The sequence below is a fragment of the Ranitomeya variabilis genome, chromosome 2 (assembly GCF_051348905.1).
Source record: "Ranitomeya variabilis isolate aRanVar5 chromosome 2, aRanVar5.hap1, whole genome shotgun sequence".
NCBI classification, from domain to species: domain Eukaryota; kingdom Metazoa; phylum Chordata; class Amphibia; order Anura; family Dendrobatidae; genus Ranitomeya; species Ranitomeya variabilis.
Window position 1 is genome coordinate 462415541 of NC_135233.1, and position 18830 is coordinate 462434370.

General features: G+C 43.2%; 1 protein-coding gene across 2 annotated transcripts in view; it reads left to right on the forward strand.

The window, feature by feature from the left end:
- The window catches only part of SPTBN2 (spectrin beta, non-erythrocytic 2), a 183006-nt gene that overhangs the window by 116648 nt on the left and 47528 nt on the right, over window positions 1-18830 (forward strand). For both annotated transcript variants that reach the window (XM_077287515.1, XM_077287516.1), the window contains 7 exons: window positions 4716-4867; window positions 9739-9912; window positions 12082-12173; window positions 12492-12572; window positions 13407-13522; window positions 15641-15753; window positions 16308-16495. In XM_077287515.1, the coding sequence (XP_077143630.1) occupies window positions 4716-4867; window positions 9739-9912; window positions 12082-12173; window positions 12492-12572; window positions 13407-13522; window positions 15641-15753; window positions 16308-16495 (916 nt within the window). The remainder of the gene's footprint in view (window positions 1-4715; window positions 4868-9738; window positions 9913-12081; window positions 12174-12491; window positions 12573-13406; window positions 13523-15640; window positions 15754-16307; window positions 16496-18830) is intronic.

The window sequence follows — 18830 nt, forward strand, 5'->3', positions numbered from 1 at the left end:
TTATATTCCCCTCCCCACTATGCAGAAAGTTTTCTGATCATGTGCAATTGGATACTCTGATGGAACGACTAATATCACTTGCTATTACTGAAGTAGAGCGTGGGAGACATAGTGTTATGTGGTGGGTGTAGCTTCTGACCTGTTCATGGCGATGATGGATTGTGACAGTCTAGGCCAATGTCTGCCCCTTATGGTCTTTAATTTGTATATCTTCAGTTCTGGGAACCAGAAGAAACATGTGGGATAGTATCTCCCGCACCTTGGCGCAAATGTCAACTGTGATTGACGGCCACACTGCTGCACCAAATCCGTAAAATGACGTAAATGCAGCATATTTTCTTCAGAGGTCCACACCAAAATATGCAGTAGCAATCTCTTCTGATTACTGCATTTTTATTGCTTTTTTTTTTTTTTTTTTTTAATTTATTAGTGTTTTCACTGAGTCTAGTGATTGGTTGCAGCGGTCATGTGCGCTGTGGTCCTGATGTGACCGCTGCAGCCTGTAAACAGTCATCGGCGGCTGGAGCAGGGGAGAGCGAGTATTTCTGAACTTGTTAATTCTTAACATCCACAAGCCTACGGGCTAAACAAAACGTTGAGACGTAAAGATCAGATTCTCATTCACAGACATTTCTGTAACTAAAGTGCCACTTATAAATGTACAAAGCTCATCAATAGTGACGGCCCGGGGGGGCCATATGTCTGACCTGCTACACATTTTCGGGCATACAGGAATATGGTGAACTAGTAGAAAGTAGTGTTAATGTAGCTAGCTAAATGTTAGAAAAGTTGTTAAGATGTTTTTGAATATAAACCTTATAATAAAAAGCAGAGTGATTTAAATATTACAGAACGAACAGTTCTCTTGCATACAGTTGATAAGTATGCCCGGTACGGCAGCATGTACTGTATGGTGGTCTGTCCTCCACCGATCATACGTTGATGACACCATTTATTATAGGCAAACGAGCGTAATTTTTGGACCCTCCACCCTTCAATGTCACTGAGGTCAAGTCTCACAGGTGAAATAGAGATGTGTAAATTATAGTAGCAGCTCTAAGGTTTTATTAGCTGACAAGTACTTTTTTTTTTTTTTTTTTTTTTTATAAATGTTCCTATAAACCGGATCTCTTTCCTGCAGTTTCATGGTGCCATTTTTACAACTGTTGTTCTTAAAGAAATTGCATAAAGGCCTGCCATAGAAAGGTAAAAAAAAAAAATCAGACCGCGTGGTGGCTCAGTGGTTAGCACTGTTGCTTTGCAGCACTGGGGTCCTGGGTTCAAATCCCACCAAGGACCACAACTGCAAAGAGTTTGTATGTTTTCCCCGTGTCTGCGTGGGTTTCCTCCGGGTTCTCCGGTTTCCTCCCACACTCCAAAGACATACGGATAGGGAATCTAGATTGTGAGCCCCAATGGGGACAGTGATGATAATGTAAAACTATGAATAACTAATGGCGCTACATAAGCAAAGCATAATAAATAGAAAATCATAAAGCCGCAGTCCATGCGCGATCCCGTCCTGCAATGTGTTGTCACGCTGAGTTTTTTAAATTATTTTAGCGCTTCAATTCCCTGTTTCCCCAGTCACTTTGGCTGTAGTTGCTTCCCTGTCTGTATACGCCAGTAGACTATGTCACCGTCCATCATCCACCTCTAATTACCATGCCTATCGTATATACTCCTCTATGCACCACCATATTTGTGCTGGGTGTACCAAGCTTTGTCTGATGTCATCTTTGATTATTAGTTGATTTTTCTCCTCGTCGCCACTATAAACAGCATTACCTAACAAGTTTCTAAGAGTCGTCTTCTTCTCGTCCCGTACTCCTCCCTCCGTGACCGCTCCCTGTGAAACGAGACATGTGATTTTCTCCATGGAACCTGTTTTTCTGGTTTTTGGAGTAGAGTAGCTGATGCAATTAGATTTGACTTCAGGGGGAGGTTACACATGACTAGTCATTAAATCATATTAATAGCCATGTGTATTTAGGTTCAGGGTACAAGACGTGTTGTGACCAAGATGTCACCCCAAATTTGAAAAGCATTTTTGCCCTGAAGGCTGTTGTATTTCCATTGGTAAGAGGCTGACTTTAGTTTGTAACACAGGTAAAGTACACGCTGCACTTTCTTCAGGAACTCTGCCGTCCAAAGGCAATTTACTCGCCAAACACTGCGCACGTTGTTTCTCTCACCTGGACTATGGCTTCCCAAGAAAAATCCGAGAAAAAAATGTTTGGTTTTTATTGTGCACTTTGGTTGGGTGGAGGTTTCTTTAAAACATATATAATCTCTTCACTCTCCCCATATATTAACCTAGATTTCCTATCAGTATGTCTTTGGAGTGTGGGAGGAAACTGGAGAACCCGGAGGAAACCCACGCAAACACGGGGAGAATGTACAAACTCCTTGCAGATGTTGTCCTTGGTGGGATTTTAACCCAGGACACCAGCAACTGTCCTAACCACTGAGTCACTGAACATATGCCAGACTTGGATACTACATATTTATGTACCCATCTTGGCAACCCAAATGTGTATGGAGACCTACAAACTGTCGCCCAACAGATGTCAGGGGACATAAGGTTCAGGAGGGTGGAATTGAATTGTCTGATTCTCATGCTTTAAGTAGAGATATGCTTCTTCCCAATAAGTCTGACAAGGGCTCTCTCATAGAAGGCACAGGAGTGTTCAGCCAAGTCTAGCATTCCTGTGTCTGGGGAATTTGGAAGAGATGGCCGTCAGTCAAGACATAGTTTGACCTACAGATGGCTGTCAACCAGAAGCTCCTACACGTGCACATTGGTCTCGGTTGTGTGCATGCGTTCTCAGGAGGGGTTTATTCCATACTTCTCATTAACACACCACCAATAGCATCTCTCCTCCTATCAAAACCCTCAACATCTGCTGTATGTGGAAAGTCAGGACACCCTCATATTTGTTAGCTCCCGTATCAGAAACTGCATCCATATGAATAAGAGCATGCCAGTGCTATATGAAATCTGTATGGCCTGCCTACAACAGCAGCAGAGTGAATACGATTTTGCCTAACCTCTTCCATTCTTTAAAAAAAATGCACATGAAATCTGGAGGTAAAATTGGTCGAAAAATACATGTCTCCCTGTAGAAAAATAAAAACTATAATCTAACCCCCCCCGCAGGCGTCACCATGGTATCTTTGCCTTGTCCTCTGCTGGACTCCGTACAAAGAGGACGGCGTCTCTGTATTGTTACAGATCCCCTATACGTTCCTCTCCAGTATATTGCTCACCTAGAGGGGCTGTGCTGTGGGCTAGTGATGGTGATTTGGAAACCATGAGCTGCTGCCTTCAGCCCTCCTGGTGCGAGTCTCTCCAGTCCAAACCTGGGTCTCAGCACAGGTGCTGCCCAATCTTGAGCACTGCCAGCATGAAGACCCCACTGTGTCTAATAAACAACGGAGTTAATCAACAAAAGCTACAAAAAATGACAAGAAGGTTAACCAAATATAGACTATACGGTAGAAACAATCAATGGAAGAATAGGTACTCCCAAGATGAAGAAATTAAATATTGGTAACTGATGAGCGCAATCCTGGAATATACTATGAAGTATTAGGCTAGGTTCACATTGCGTTCTTGGCGTCCGTTAGATGGATTACGTTACACCGCGGCATAACGCGGTGTAACGTAGTCCGTTAACGCCGCCATTGAATGCAATGTCTGACGCATCGCTAGCGCACGCCTACAATGGGCGTGCGCTAGCCATGTGCCATCATTGAGTGACGGACCCTGAGACGCGGGCTGCAGTGTTTCCGGGTCTGTCACTGCTAGCACAGATAGAGCTAGCAGATGCTCCATCTGCGCTAGCGCGATGTAACGTCGGCACTTGCGTTAACAGCAGCCCGTTAGCGTATGTGCTGAACGGGCTGCTGCTAACGCAGTGTGAACCTAGCCTTACATAGTGTGAAACACTCTCATAAAATAATCAAATAGATTGTAAATTCTCAGTGTGATGTGGTACCTCCATAGCAGGTGTCCTTTCGTCCTAATACGCGTTTCACCCTGCTTCATCTGGGGGCATCCTTCCCTTCCCCTGATTAAGCAGGGTGAAACGTCTGTCTCAGGTCTTATCTATGAACTAAGGGTACCGTCACACAGTGCAATTTTGATCGCTACGACGGCGCGATTCGTGACGTTCCAGCGATGCATTTACGATATCGCTGTGTCTGACACGCTACTGCGATCCGGATCCCCGCTGAGAATCGTACGTCGTAGCAGATCGTTTGAAACTTTCTTTCGTCGTCTAGTGTCCTGCTGTGGCGGCATGATTGCATTGTGTGACACAGGTTGTATACGATGTGCGCACAGTAACCAACGGCTTCTACATCGCAAATACGTCATGAAATTATCGCTCCAGCGCCGTGTATTGCAACGTGTGACCGCAGTCTACGACGCTGGAGCGATACTTATACGACGCTGCAACGTCACGAATCGTGCCGTCGTAGCGATGAAAATGGCACTGTGTGACGGTACCCTAAGACTTGTACAGTTCTAGATTTTATAGTAGTTTTTTTTTTTTTTTATATCTACGGTAAGTTCTCAAATATCAATTGCTTAAAATGGCTTTAATGGTAGGAAAGATACAGCGCTTGTCTTATATTTTCTGATTTTATTTCTTTCTAAGAAGTTTTATATGTTTAATAGTTATTTATTTCTTCTCTTTACAACTCTCCAGATGAACGTGAAGCAGTCCAAAAGAAAACATTTACCAAATGGGTCAATTCTCACCTTGCCCGCGTCACTTGTAGGATCTCTGATCTGTACAATGACCTGCGAGATGGAAGGATGCTGATCCGACTTTTGGAAGTACTCTCTGGAGAACAGCTGGTGAGTGGATCAATGAACTACAACTACTCATGTCAGCTTACAAGATGTCTTTTTAGTTATTAAAGGGGGATTTGCACTGAAAAATATATCAAGGGACCCTGGTAACAAATAAGGATTGTCCAAAGTGTCTCCAAACTGGAACCCCCTACCTGCATTCTGTGCGAAAGCAGGCAGTCTTTCATTTTACAGCACCACCACCACAGGGAAAATGAAGCATAACCGTGCCCTTTCAAAATAATAAGTTGCCGCTGTAATACAGGTTTGGTCCTCCGAGAACAAGATACGCTTTTTGTATCTGCTCTCCTTTCTAGCCTGAACATCTAAGATGCGTTATGTAAACCGGAAAACCTACTGTAGGCAATTACTGCTACAAGATTTCCTATAATGATGGTCACTAGATCCGAAATCTGTGATCCATATTTTTTTTTTTATCCTGAGATGCAAAAAAAAAAAGTTTATGCACTTAACAGTAGTAAAATATATCATAGATCCTGTTGTAAACTGTACAAATTTCCTGCATTTTAAGTGATGTGAGCAGAAGGAAGGCAGATGTGCCATTAAAGTGTATAGGAACGAGTAATGACACCTATAGGGCCATGTTGGTTGTCACTAACTGAATGGCTACATGCATGTTCAACACTTCAACAAAATGTGCAATATATGTACATTTCCAGGAGATTTATAGATTGTGGAGAAATTCTGTTTTGCAATTACACACACTAAAACAATGCAGGATAAATCTCCGGAAGATGGGTAGGGAATGCTAACGGCAGATAAAGAAAAAAGGTGTAATTAAAAAAAAATATATATGTGTCTAAGGGTCACTTCCATCTTTCTGTCTGTCCTTATGTCTGTCTGTCTTTCTTTCTGTCACGGATATTCATTGGTCGCGGCCTCTGTCTGTCATGGAATCCAAGTCGCTGATTGGTCTCGCCAGCTGCCTGTCATGGCTGCCGCGACCAATCAGCGACGGCCACAGTCCGACTAGTCCCTCCCTACTCCCCTGCAGTCAGTGCCCGGCGCCCGCTCCATACTCCCCGCAGTCACGGCTCACACAGGGTTAATGCCAGCGGTAACGGACCGCGTTATGCCGCGGGTAACTCACTCTGTTACCGCTGCTATTAACCCTGTGTGACCAAGTTTTTACTATTGATGCTGCCTATACAGTGTCAATAGTAAAGACCTCTAATGTTAAAAATAATAAAAAATCATTATATACTCACCTTCCGCCGCCTTTCCCGCTCCTCGCGACGCTCCGGTGACCACTCAATGCAAGCGGCAGGTTTCAGTGCTAAGGATGGTATGCGACAAGGACCTGCCATGACGTCAGTCATGTGACTGTGACGTCATCACAGGTCCTGCGCGCCTGCGCGAGAAGGACCTGCCATGACGTCACGGTCATGTGACCGCGACGTCACACACCCTGGGACTGGAAGCTGCCACCTGCACCGCACACAGGCGACTGAACTACAAGGGGCCCTCGGAAGGTGAGTATATGTTTATTTTTTATTTTTTAACCTGTGACATGCGTGGCTGGGCAATAAACTACGTAGCTGGCCCATATACTATGTGACTGGCCAATATACTACGTGGCTGGGCAATATACTACGTCACTGGGCAATATACTACGTGGCTGGGCAATATACTATGTGGACATGCATATTCTAGAATACCCGATGCGTTAGAATCGGGCCACCATCTAGTATGTATATCGGGCCACCATCTACTATATAATTGTCTAAGGGTCACTTCCGTCTTTCTGTCCTTCTGTCTGTCACGGATATTCATTGGTCGCGGCCTGTGTCTGTCATGGAATCCAAGTCGCTGATTGGTCGTGGCAAAACGCCCACGACCAATAAGCGACGCACACAGTCCGGAAGAAAATGGCCGCTCCTTACTCCCCGCACTCACTGCCCGGCGCCCACATACTCCCCTCCGGTCACCGCTCACACAGGGTTAATGACGGCGGTAACGGACCGCGTTATGCCGAGGGTAACGCACTCCGTTACCGCTGCTATTAACCCTGTGTGACCAAGTTTTTTTACTATTGACGCAGCCTATGCAGCGTCAATAGTAAAAACATCTAATGTCAAAAATAATAAAAACAAATAAAAATTGATTATATACTCACCTATGCCGCCTTTCCCGCTCCTCGCGATGCAAGCGGAACGTTCCGGTGGCAAGGATGGTCTGGCAGAAGGACCCGCCGTGACGTCACGGTCATGTGACCGCGACGTCATCACACCCTGGGACCGGAAGCTGCCGCCTGCACCCCACACAGGCGATAGAGCTACAACGCGCCTGCGGAAGGTGAGTATATGTTTATTTTTGATTTTTTTAACCCGTGTCATACGTGGCTGGGCAATATACTACGTAGCTGGGCAATATGCTACGTGACTGGCCAATATACTACGTGACTCTGTGCTGTATACTACGTCACTGGGCAATATACTACGTCACTGGGCAATATACTATGTGGCTGGGCAATATACTACGTGGCTCTGTGCTGTAGACTACGTCGCTGGGCAATAGACTACGTCGCTGGGCAATAGACTACGTCGCTGGGCAATAGACTACGTCGCTCTGTGCAATATACTACGTAACTGGGCAATATACTACGTAACTGGGCAATATACTACGTGGCTCTGTGCTGTATACTACGTCGCTGGGCAATAGACTACGTCGCTGGGCAATAGACTACGTCGCTGGGCAATAGACTACGTCGCTGGGCAATAGACTACGTCGCTGGGCAATATACTACGTGGCTGGGCAATATACTACGTGGCTCTGTGCTGTATACTACGTCACTGGGCAATATACTACGTGGCTGGGCAATATACTACGTGGCTGGGCAATATACTACGTGGCTGGGCAATATACTACGTGGACATACATATTCTAGAATACCCGATGCGTTAGAATCGGGCCACCATCTAGTCTAGTATAATATATGTATAATATATATATATATATATATATATATATATATATATATATATATATATATATATATATATATATATATATATATATATATATATATATATATCTCATTTGAGCCCTGCCGGGGTGGCAGTAGATATTGCAAGCGAATTTCAAGCTTCACCTTGGCTGCAGCATTCATGTGATCAATGGCTGCGATCTTATCACTGCAGGAATTGATGCTGGAGTGGAAAGGGATCGGTTTGTTGTTATTCTGTTGTTGTTCTAGATTAATACCTGCTTTTGGACGAACTATTAATCCTCCGCTCCACCCAAAAAAGACAAACAAAAATAATTTTCCGAACTTAACATTACTGTTTGTTATTAGGTTGTAAAAATACAATCTTCATAGTTAGATAAATGACACTTCTGCATTCAAGGATGATCTGTATTTCCATTTTTGGCCACTTTTCAGAAGGATAGGTTAAATATTAACAATTTTCCCATATTGTCCGGCCCTATGATTCCCATATTTTACATGCAGTACATGAAGGGTGGATCTTACATGGTGCATTTTTTGTTTTGATAGTTTTACAGTGGGATTTAAATTTATCCTGGAGATCAAATATGTATCCATGAGATGACACTGGTGTTTGATCTCTATCCTTGATCAAGCTGAGGTTTCTGTGTTAATGGATGACAAATAAATGAAAGCCAGCATGTCCAAAGTAGCCCGTCACATACTCTATGGACGAAAGTATTGGAATATATCTTAAACATTGACTTCAAGATTTAAATTCGGTCCTGTTACCATGGGTGTATAACGTATGGCCCCATTGCTTTCCCACTGGTGTATAACCTCCGGTTTCTCGCCATGCTGTCTACCTTCACTATCATGTGACAGAATGATTGGTAGTAAAGAGGTCACCGATACCAGCGCGGTCCTGTAATAGGAGCCACCGGTGTAAGAAGACCGTTCACAACATTTTCTTTCTTTTTAAAACGTCTAAAGATGGCTTAACCAGAGAAAATAATGTTGCAGGGACTGCAGAGGACTGGGAATAAATTTTCTCTGAAGCCTCCTTTAGACAGTTTGGGACATCTGGAAGAATGATTGTCCGGAGAAGAAAAGATGAGTGCTACCATGAGTCCTGGGTTTTGCCAAACAGTAAACCAATCTGATACCATTCATGTTTGGTTTGTTTTTTTCCATGGAGGGGGGCGCACTCACAATTTTACCTAAAATTACTACTATGCATAAATAGATCTAAGCCTTCTCCAAGACCAACTTGTTCGTTCATCATCCAGGAGCAATGTGGTGATTAACAAAGCTTTTGCCAGAATCATGGAGACCATGTTACAAGGCAAAAGTAATAACTAAGTGAATTAAACCTTAATACGGTAAGTGTCAACACTGTAAATACTGAGACTTTACATAAACTTGATGTATGTGTTAGAAGTTTTAAAAACTTATGGATTGCTTATATAATTGTACTTCAGTGACTGTAGAAACAACCAACTGAAAGATGGAAAAACACTGAAGTAGCAAACTGAAAATAAAAATTTGTGTCCATCACAATAACTTTTGGCCATAACTCTGGCACCTTACGTAAGCCACTTTAAGGGAAAATAAAATATCCCAGAAAGAAAGCGGTCTCTCTAGGTCCACCTATAGCTTGCAACCCCATAAGTCAATGTCTGAACCAAGACTTGAGACATTACGGATTCACCAAACCAAAGACCACCATGTGTAGGTGATGCTGGTTCATGGTGGTTGCTCCTTGTTGGTGCAGAGTGGATCTGAGGAGACAAGTTGTGGTTTTTTTTTTTTGTTTTTTTTTTATCCTTTTGTATGAGATCTATGTTCTCCTCCAGTTTCTGCAATCTGCTATGTCTTTCTTATCAGATTTTGTAAAACAGATTGACAATTGTTTTTGTTTTTTGTACAGCCCAAGCCCACAAAAGGTCGTATGCGGATTCATTGCCTTGAAAATGTTGACAAAGCTCTGCAGTTTTTGAAGGAGCAGAAAGTCCATTTAGAGAACATGGGATCCCACGACATTGTAGACGGTAACCACCGTCTGACTCTAGGACTTATTTGGACGATCATCCTCCGTTTCCAGGTAGTAATAATAATTTTATTTTTTTTTTTCAAAATTGCTTCTCCCCTCCCTTAGCTAAACCATAAATCCACATTTCACTTTTTATAGGACACTTGCCTCTGCCATTTTTAATTTTCTTCTAGTATTACACAAATATTTCCCATGCTATCAAGACTTCTACAATAATTGGATACATTTGGGTAATTTTCGGCCTAACGGTATGTGCACACGTCAGGATTTCTTGCAGAAATTTCCTGAAGAAAACCGGAAATTTTCTGCAAGAAATCCGCATGTTTCTTTTTGCGGTTTTTTTCGCGTTTTTTTTTTAGCATTTTGCAAGCGTAATTAGCTTGCAGAATGCTAAAGTTTTTCCAAGCGATTTGTAGCATCGCTTGGAAAACTGACTGACAGGTTGGTCACACTTGTCAAACATACTGTTTGACAAGTGTGACCAACTTTTTACTATAGGTGCAGCCTATGCCGCATCTATAGTAAAAAGATATCATGTTAAAAATAATAAAAAAATAAAAAAATGGTTATACTCACCTTCAGATTGATGGCCCCCGATATCCTCAGCTGTTGCTCTGTGTGTAGGACCTGTGATGACGTCGCGGTCACATGACCGACGTCACGGTCACATGACCGCGACGTCACGGTCACCTGACCGCTACGTCACCGAAGGTCTTTCACACACACCATCTATAGGAATGGAAGAGAGAGCATGCACCAATGAGAGGCGGGAAGACTGCGGGGGCCATCGAAGGTGAATATATCACTATTTTTTATTTTAATTCTTTTTTTTTTTTTTACCAATTATACGGTGCCCAGTCCGTGGAGGAAACTCTCCTCTCCTCCACCCTGGATACCAACCGCACATGATCTGCTTGCTTCCCGCATGGTGTGCACAGCCCCGTGCGGGAAGTAAGCAGATCAATGCATTTCTAGGTGTGCGGAATCCCCACTATTCCGCAAATTTAATGAACGCGATGCAATGCGGAAAAAAATGCAACATTTGCACAAGATATGCGGAATACACTGAAAATAATAGGAGGCATATGTAAGCGTTTTTTTCGCAATTTTATAGCGAAAAAACGCGAAAAATACTGAACGTGTGCACATGGCCTAAAGGATGCAATAAAATCACAAATAATGCTACTTTTGTCATTTGATTGTCAGATATGTTTACATGGAGCAATGGTTGGGAACGGCCGTTTACACAAATGTCCATGTGCCCAATTATTGGCTAGAGTGAAAGGGCATGTCCCAGACCTCTGTATATGTCCTTCTTGGTACTAAACTTGGTAACAACATTTTCTTTTTTTTTTTTTTGTCTTTTCCTGAGCTCCTCTTTATGTGGTCTGTGACCATAAATTAGCAAAGATGAGTTTCCAGCAAAATAAATAGCCAGTAAAAGCCAAATGGTGAACATTTTGAATGAAACCCAATTGCAAAAATAATGCATGTATTTAGGAATGTAATTATTTTTGCAATTGGGTTTCATTAAAATAAAAAAAGTTCACTGTTTGTCTTTTAGAGGCTTTTTTTTTTTTTGCAGCAAACTCAACTTTGATGTGGTCTGTTGCCGTAAATCTGCAGACAGGAGATCAGGAAAGGACAGAAAATATATTTCCAAAACCTCCCGACATTCAATCAGAACGAGCTCAGCAATGGATTCTCAATTAACTAATTGTGCAGCCAGGAACAAACAGTGCAGCACAGAATCTATAGAAGAGAAAGAGTGCAATTCTTTTTTTTTTTTTTTTTTTTTTTTTTTTTTTAATGAAACCCAATTACAAAAATAATTATTAGCCCTAAATACATTTTAAGTAAAAAAATCTAAAAATCAGTTGTCACCCCAATGGAGGATAACCTCTTTAAGGCCGGAGTCTGCTCAGCTCTGTGCTATGGAGCTATAGGCACGTTGTATGCTGCTGTATGATGCCCCAAATGGCGCAGTGTTGGTGATTGTCCCCTAGAAGCAGTTGAGGAGGTAATTCCTCTACAATAAATCATCTGATCATGTTGCAGAAATATATATATAATTTTTTTTTTTTTCAAGTGCACTGTTGGGGCCCCGTAACATAGTTTTGGCGCCACCGTGCAGCCGTATGCATGAAACCCAGAACTCTCATCCAGTAATGGGAAGCAGAAAAGATCCCAGATTCAAGGAAATCCTATGTTTTCTTGCAGATTCAAGATATTAGCGTAGAGACAGAAGACAATAAAGAGAAGAAGTCGGCCAAGGATGCCTTATTACTGTGGTGTCAAATGAAGACTGCCGGGTGAGCATTAAACAAATGAGCAGCTTTTCTATATTCCGTCATCTAATAAAATAAAAAGCGAAAAGAAGAAAAATCTAATATCGCTCATCTCTATCCATGAGATAATCTATGCCCGAAAATATTTTCTGTTGTGTTCCCGTGAAGTATTTGCATTGCAAACTAGAAGCTGAAAATGTAGTTTACCAATGTAAAGTGTAACTTAATCTTTCCAGTTAGATGACGTTATGATATTGACATACGGTATATATTTTTTAAAGATGTAATTTGTGGCTGATGTCCTTAAATGTTTTTTTTTTTTTTTTTTTCCTTTTGTTTTAGGTATCCAAATGTTAACGTACATAACTTCACAACAAGTTGGCGCGACGGGCTAGCATTTAATGCCATCGTGCACAAGCACAGGTCGGTAACTTAAAAAAATAATAACAATACTGTGTATGTGTGTATTTCCATGTAGAATTAAATATACATATATTTATACGTGGATATAATTATCTATCTATCTAGAGATATTATATCCACGTATAAATATATGTATATTTAATTCTACATGGAAATGCATATGTTCACTCTACTGAGCGTTTTCTGATGGAATTTTCGGTGACTGAATCTGCCCGAAAAAAGAAAACTGTGCGCCCAACACCCAGAAGACCTCAATGAAACATCGGTTTTTCCCATATTTTCATGGATAGAACACATATCTGTTCTACTCTATGGGGCTGTTTACAAATCTGTGTGAGTGTCCATCCCACCCCCAAAAAAAGTTATTTTTTGATCAGAGGCACAAATCTTACTATCATTAGCTAAAAAAACGACAACAAATGAATGCCAGTCATGTGCCATTTGAGCGCCATCAACGTTTTTACTGTAGGAGAAGCTTTAAAGGGGTATTCTAATCTCCCATACGATCTATAAGATCCTATCCCAATATGTAGTAGGTGTAATAATAATATTAGGAATTACCTCCAATTAAAAAATGTAGTACAGTTCTTCAGATTTGCTGGGTCGCTTACTTCATGCTGGGCATTGCAGTAGCTTAGGTATCCATGGTTACGACCACTAAAAGCTGTCTGTCACTATCTGAGTGGGATGTAACCGTGCACATCCACTTGAACTACAGGTCTCTGTATTACTTTTGGTAGTTGTACAGCTAAGTGCTTGTCTGGGATGACTGCAATGTATGAAGAGCCATGATTTTCAGATGAAGTCGTCTGATCTTGTTCTTATTCTCTCCAGGCCGGATATTATTGACTTTGACACTCTGAAGAAATCCAATGCTCACCACAACTTACAAAATGCATTCAACATTGCTGAGCGTGAGCTGGGCCTCACTAAGCTCCTGGATCCTGAAGGTAAATAACCTTTTGGCTTGGTTCACACTGGGGATATTTGCTTGAATTTAACTCAAGGATGAGCCCATTTTTTTTTATTTTGGTGCAGCCAAATAAATTTCGTTTTTGTATTTTTTTATAATATTATAATTATTATTGCCATATATACTCGTGTATAAGCCGAGGCACCTAAATTTGCATTGAAAAACTGGGAAAATGTATGGACTCAATTATAAGCCTGGGTATGCATTGTCCTCTCATCCTCATCCTCGTCTGCGTGGCTCCCTATCCCCATCCTCGTCTGCGTGGCTCCCTATCCCCATCCTCGTCTGCGTGGCTCCCTATCCCCATCCTCGTCTGCGTGGCTCCCTATCCCCATCCTCGTCTGCGTGGCTCCCTATCCCCATCCTCGTCTGCGTGGCTCCCTATCCCCATCCTCGTCTGCGTGGCTCCCTATCCCCATCCTCGTCTGCGTGGCTCCCTATCCCCATCCTCGTCTGCGTGGCTCCCTATCCCCATCCTCGTCTGCGTGGCTCCCTATCCCCATCCTCGTCTGCGTGGCTCCCTATCCCCATCCTCGTCTGCGTGGCTCCCTATCCCCATCCTCGTCTGCGTGGCTCCCTATCCCCATCCTCGTCTGCGTGGCTCCCTATCCCCATCCTCGTCTGCGTGGCTCCCTATCCCCATCCTCGTCTGCGTGGCTCCCTATCCCCATCCTCGTCTGCGTGGCTCCCTATCCCCATCCTCGTCTGCGTGGCTCCCTATCCCCATCCTCGCCTGTGTGGCTCCCTATCCCCATCCTCGTCTGCGTGGCTCCCTATCCCTATCCTTGCCTGCGTGGCTCCCTATCTCCATCCTCATCTGCGTGGCTCCCTATCCCCATCCTCGTCTGCGTGGCTCCCTATTTCCATCCTCGTCTGCGTGGCTCCCTATTTCCATCCTCGTCTGCGTGGCTCCCTATCCCCATCCTCGTCTGCGTGGCTCCCTATCCCCATCCTCGTCTGCGTGGCTCCCTATCCCCATCCTCGTCTGCGTGGCTCCCTATCCCCATCCTCGTCTGCATGGCTCCCTATCCCCATCCTCGTCTGCGTGGCTCCCCATTTCCATCCTCGTCTGCGTGGCTCCCCATTTCCATCCTCGTCTGCGTGGCTCCCCATTTCCATCCTCGTCTGCGTGGCTCCCTATCCCCATCCTCGTCTGCGTGGCTCCCTATCCCCATCCTCGTCTGCGTGGCTCCCTATCCCCATCCTCGTCTGCGTGGCTCCCTATCCCCATCCTCGTCTGCGTGGCTCCCTATCCCCATCCTCGTCTGCGTGGCTCCCTATCCCCATCCTCGTCTGCGTGGCTCCCTATCCCCATCCTCGTCTGCGTGGCTCCCTATGCCCATCCTCGTCTGCGTGGCTCCTTATCCCCATCCTTGCCTGCTTGGCTCCTTATCCTCATCCTTGCCTGCGTGGCTCCTTATCCCCATCCTTGCCTGTGTGGCTCCTTATCCCCATCTGTGTCTGCGTGGCTTTTTTTTTTTTTTTTTTTGTCATTTTTTTTACATTTCCATTTACCACTTGGTATAATTCATATAAATAATGTGTGGGTTGGGAATATTAAGCCAACTAGTTGTAGAGTTGTTCTATATATGTAATAACCATTTTGGGGCACATTAAAAATTAGTTGGGGATGGAAAAGCAAATCAGCCGTTGCTTATCATTTTTAATGTCGTTCTTTCTGCACAAGCACTCAGGCATTTTTCCGCTAGTCTACTTTTTATGCCATTTTAACACCTTCCTATCGTATAAACAAAAAACTACTGTAAAAAGTTTGTATTTTGCAAGTGTTAAAAATACATTTTATCTTTTCACACTTGTAAAATACAAACTTTTTTTTTTAAATATATATAATTTTTTTATACCGTTCACACGATCAGAAGGTGTTAAAAATGGCATAAAAAAGTAAACTAGTGACAAAAATGCCTGACATGTTCCTGCATTTATGTAGCCATGCCATGTGTGTCATGTCCAAAATGATTGTGTTTGTATATGCATTTTTTTAAATTATATATAAAGTGGCCATGTCTTCATCGACTCTTGATAGACTGGAAACCTAAGGGTTCCTGAATTTATTTATTTCCCCCCCCCCCCCAAGACGTAAACGTAGACCAGCCAGATGAGAAGTCCATCATTACGTACGTGGCCACATTCTACCACTACTTCTCAAAGATGAAGGCCCTGGCGGTGGAGGGGAAACGTATTGGCAAGGTACTTGACTTTTTTTGTTTTTTCATCTGGTAGATGAAGAGAATATTTTGGCATAAGTCATGTAGTCGGTCTTATTAGGCTCGGGGAGTGCCAGTTTCGGTACGTCTCCGGTGTATAATATTTGGTTATGTTGCGATGAAATCTGCTTTATTGGATGATATAAGAACGTTCTCGTTGATCGCTGTGGAGCTGTAAACTTCACATATAAGTGTAACCTTTGTTTTAAGAATTTGGCTTTAAAATACTAGGTTGTCTATGTAAAGCCGGGCCCAACCCAGGAAGGCAATTTATTAGAGAAGGGCAGGATTATTATTGTGTGAATCGCCCTTCCTTATTGCTGCAGGTGCACTTTTTATGTGACTCGCAAGACTGCGTTATGCAGACTCGTCCTCCAAATACACTTGTTTATTTTCATCACTTTAAGTCAAAAGCCTATTAAAACGCAATTTTTGAAGCTTTGTTGTTCAAGCAGGACCTTAATAATGAAATCCCAACCTACGGCCTTAATAAAAAAAATCTTGACGTTTCTTATGCTCTACCGTGCAATTTTGTAGGTGTTGGACCACGCGATTGAAGCAGACCAGCTCATTGAGAATTATGAGCGCCTGGCATCTGAGCTTCTACAATGGATTGAGCAGATGATCATTACACTCAATGATCGAAAGCTGGCCAACTCCCTGAGTGGTGTCCAGAACCAGCTTCAAGCTTTCAACACTTACCGAACAGTAGAGAAGCCCCCCAAGTGAGTCCCACCCCCAGAATTGCTATGTATAACCTTATCTGAATAATGTTTTTGGGTTAGTCAGATACATTTTAACAACTTTTGTCACACGAGGACAATACTTTAGATTTGGTTATTCAATGGGTTGACCATGCCAATGCAAGATTGGTCCAAGTCCAACGAGAATAAAATGCTGTACGGGTGTTTAGATGAGGGGTTGACACTTCTGGGAGATCACAAGAACATTCTTAACGACCTGAGACATACATTTTTGTCACAGGCCGCATGTGGAGTGTAGAGAGCGGGATCAGGAGCTGAGCCTGCTCCATACCGGGCAGATGCTGGCCTTGTTGTACAGTCAGCATCTGCCTGGAACAGCAGTAACTGGATCTAGCTTTAACCATTTAAAGACTGCCTATTCTTGACAGTATTATTTAACCCCTTTCTGACATCGGACGTACTATCCCGTCGAGGTGGGGTGGGCCCGTATGACCACCGACGGGATAGTACGTCCAGCGCGATCGGCCGTGCTCACGGAGGGAGCGCGGCCGGGTGTCAGCTGACTATCGCAGCTGACATCCGGCACTATGTGCCAGGAGCGGTCACGGACCGCCCCCGGCACATTAACCCCCGGCACACTGCGATCAAACATGATCACAGTGTTCCGGCGGTATAGGGAAGCATCGCGCAGGGAGGGGGCTCCCTGCGTGCTTCCCTGAGACCCCCGGAGCAACGCGATGTGATCGCGTTGCTCCGAGCGTCTCTTACCTCCCATCCCTGCAGGCCCCGGATCCAAAATGGCCGCGGGGCTGCATCCGGGCCTGCAGCGCTGGAAGTCCGATCGCTGATCTTACAGAGTGCTGTGCAAATTGTCAGATCAGCGATCTGTGATGTCCCCCTCCCGGGACAAAGTAAAAAAGTACAAATAAAAAAAAAAAATTCCACATGTGTGTGTAAAAAAAAAAAAAAAAATCCTTAGTATCGCCGCGTCCGTAACGACCAAACCTATAAAACTATCCCACTAGTTATCCCCTTCAGTGAACACGTAAGAAAAAAAAAAAGAGGCAAAAAACAACGCTTTATCATACTGCTGAACAAAAAGTGGAATAACACGCGATCAAAAAGACGGATATAAATAACCATGGTAGCGCTGAAAACGTCATCTTGTCCCGCAAAAAAACGAGCTGCCATACAGCATCATAAGCAAAAAAATAAAAAAGTTATAGTCCTCAGAATAAAGCGATGCCAAAATAATTATTTTTTTCTATACAATAGCTTTTATCGTATAAAAGCGCCAAAAAATGAAAAAAAAAATGATATAAATGAGATATCGCTGTAATCGTACTGACCCGAAGAATAAAACTGCTTAATCAATTTTACCTAACGTGGAATGGTATAAACGCCTCCCCCAAATGAAATTCATGAATAGCTGGTTTTTGGTCATTCTGCCTCACAAAAATCGGAATAAAAAGCAATCAAAAACTGTCACGTGTCTGAAAATGTTACCAATAAAAACGTCAACTCGTCCCGCAAAAAACAAGACCTCACATGACTCTGGACCAAAATATGGAAAAATTATAGGTCTAAAAATGTGGAGACGCAAAAACTTTTTTGCTATAAACAGCGTGTTTTAGTGTGTGACAGCTGCCAATCATAAAAATCCGCTATAAAAAACGCTATAAAAGTAAATCAAACCCCCCTTCATCACCCCCTTAGTTAGGGAAAAATAATAAAATTTAAAAAATGTATTTATTTCCATTTTCCCATTAGGGTTAGGGTTAGGGTTGGGGCTAGGGTTAGGGTTGGGGCTAGGGTTGGAGCTAAAGTTAGGGTTAGGGCTAAAGTTAGGGTTAGGGTTTGGATTACATTTACGGTTGGGATTAGAGTTAGGGGTGTGTCAGGGTTAGGGGTGTGGTTAGGGTTACTGTTGGGATTAGGGTTAGGGGTGTGTTTGGATTAGGGTTTCAGGTAGAATTGGGGAGTTTCCACTGTTCAGGCACATCAGGGGCTCTCCAAACGCGACATGGCATGCGATCTCAATTCCAGCTAATTCTGCGTTGAAAAAGTAAAATAGTGCTCCTTCCCTTCCGAGCTCTGCCATGCCCCTAAACAGTGGTTCCCTCCCACATATGGAGTATCAGCGTACTTAGGACAAATTGGACAACAACTATTGGGGTCCAATTTATCCTGTTACCCTTGTGAAAATACAAAACTGGGGGCTAAAAAATCATTTTTGTGAAAGATTTTTTTATTTTCACGGCTCTGCGTTATAAACTGTAGTGAAACACTTGGGGGTTCAAAGCTCTCAAAACACATCTAGAGAAGTTCCTTAGGGGGTCTACTTTCCAAAATGGTG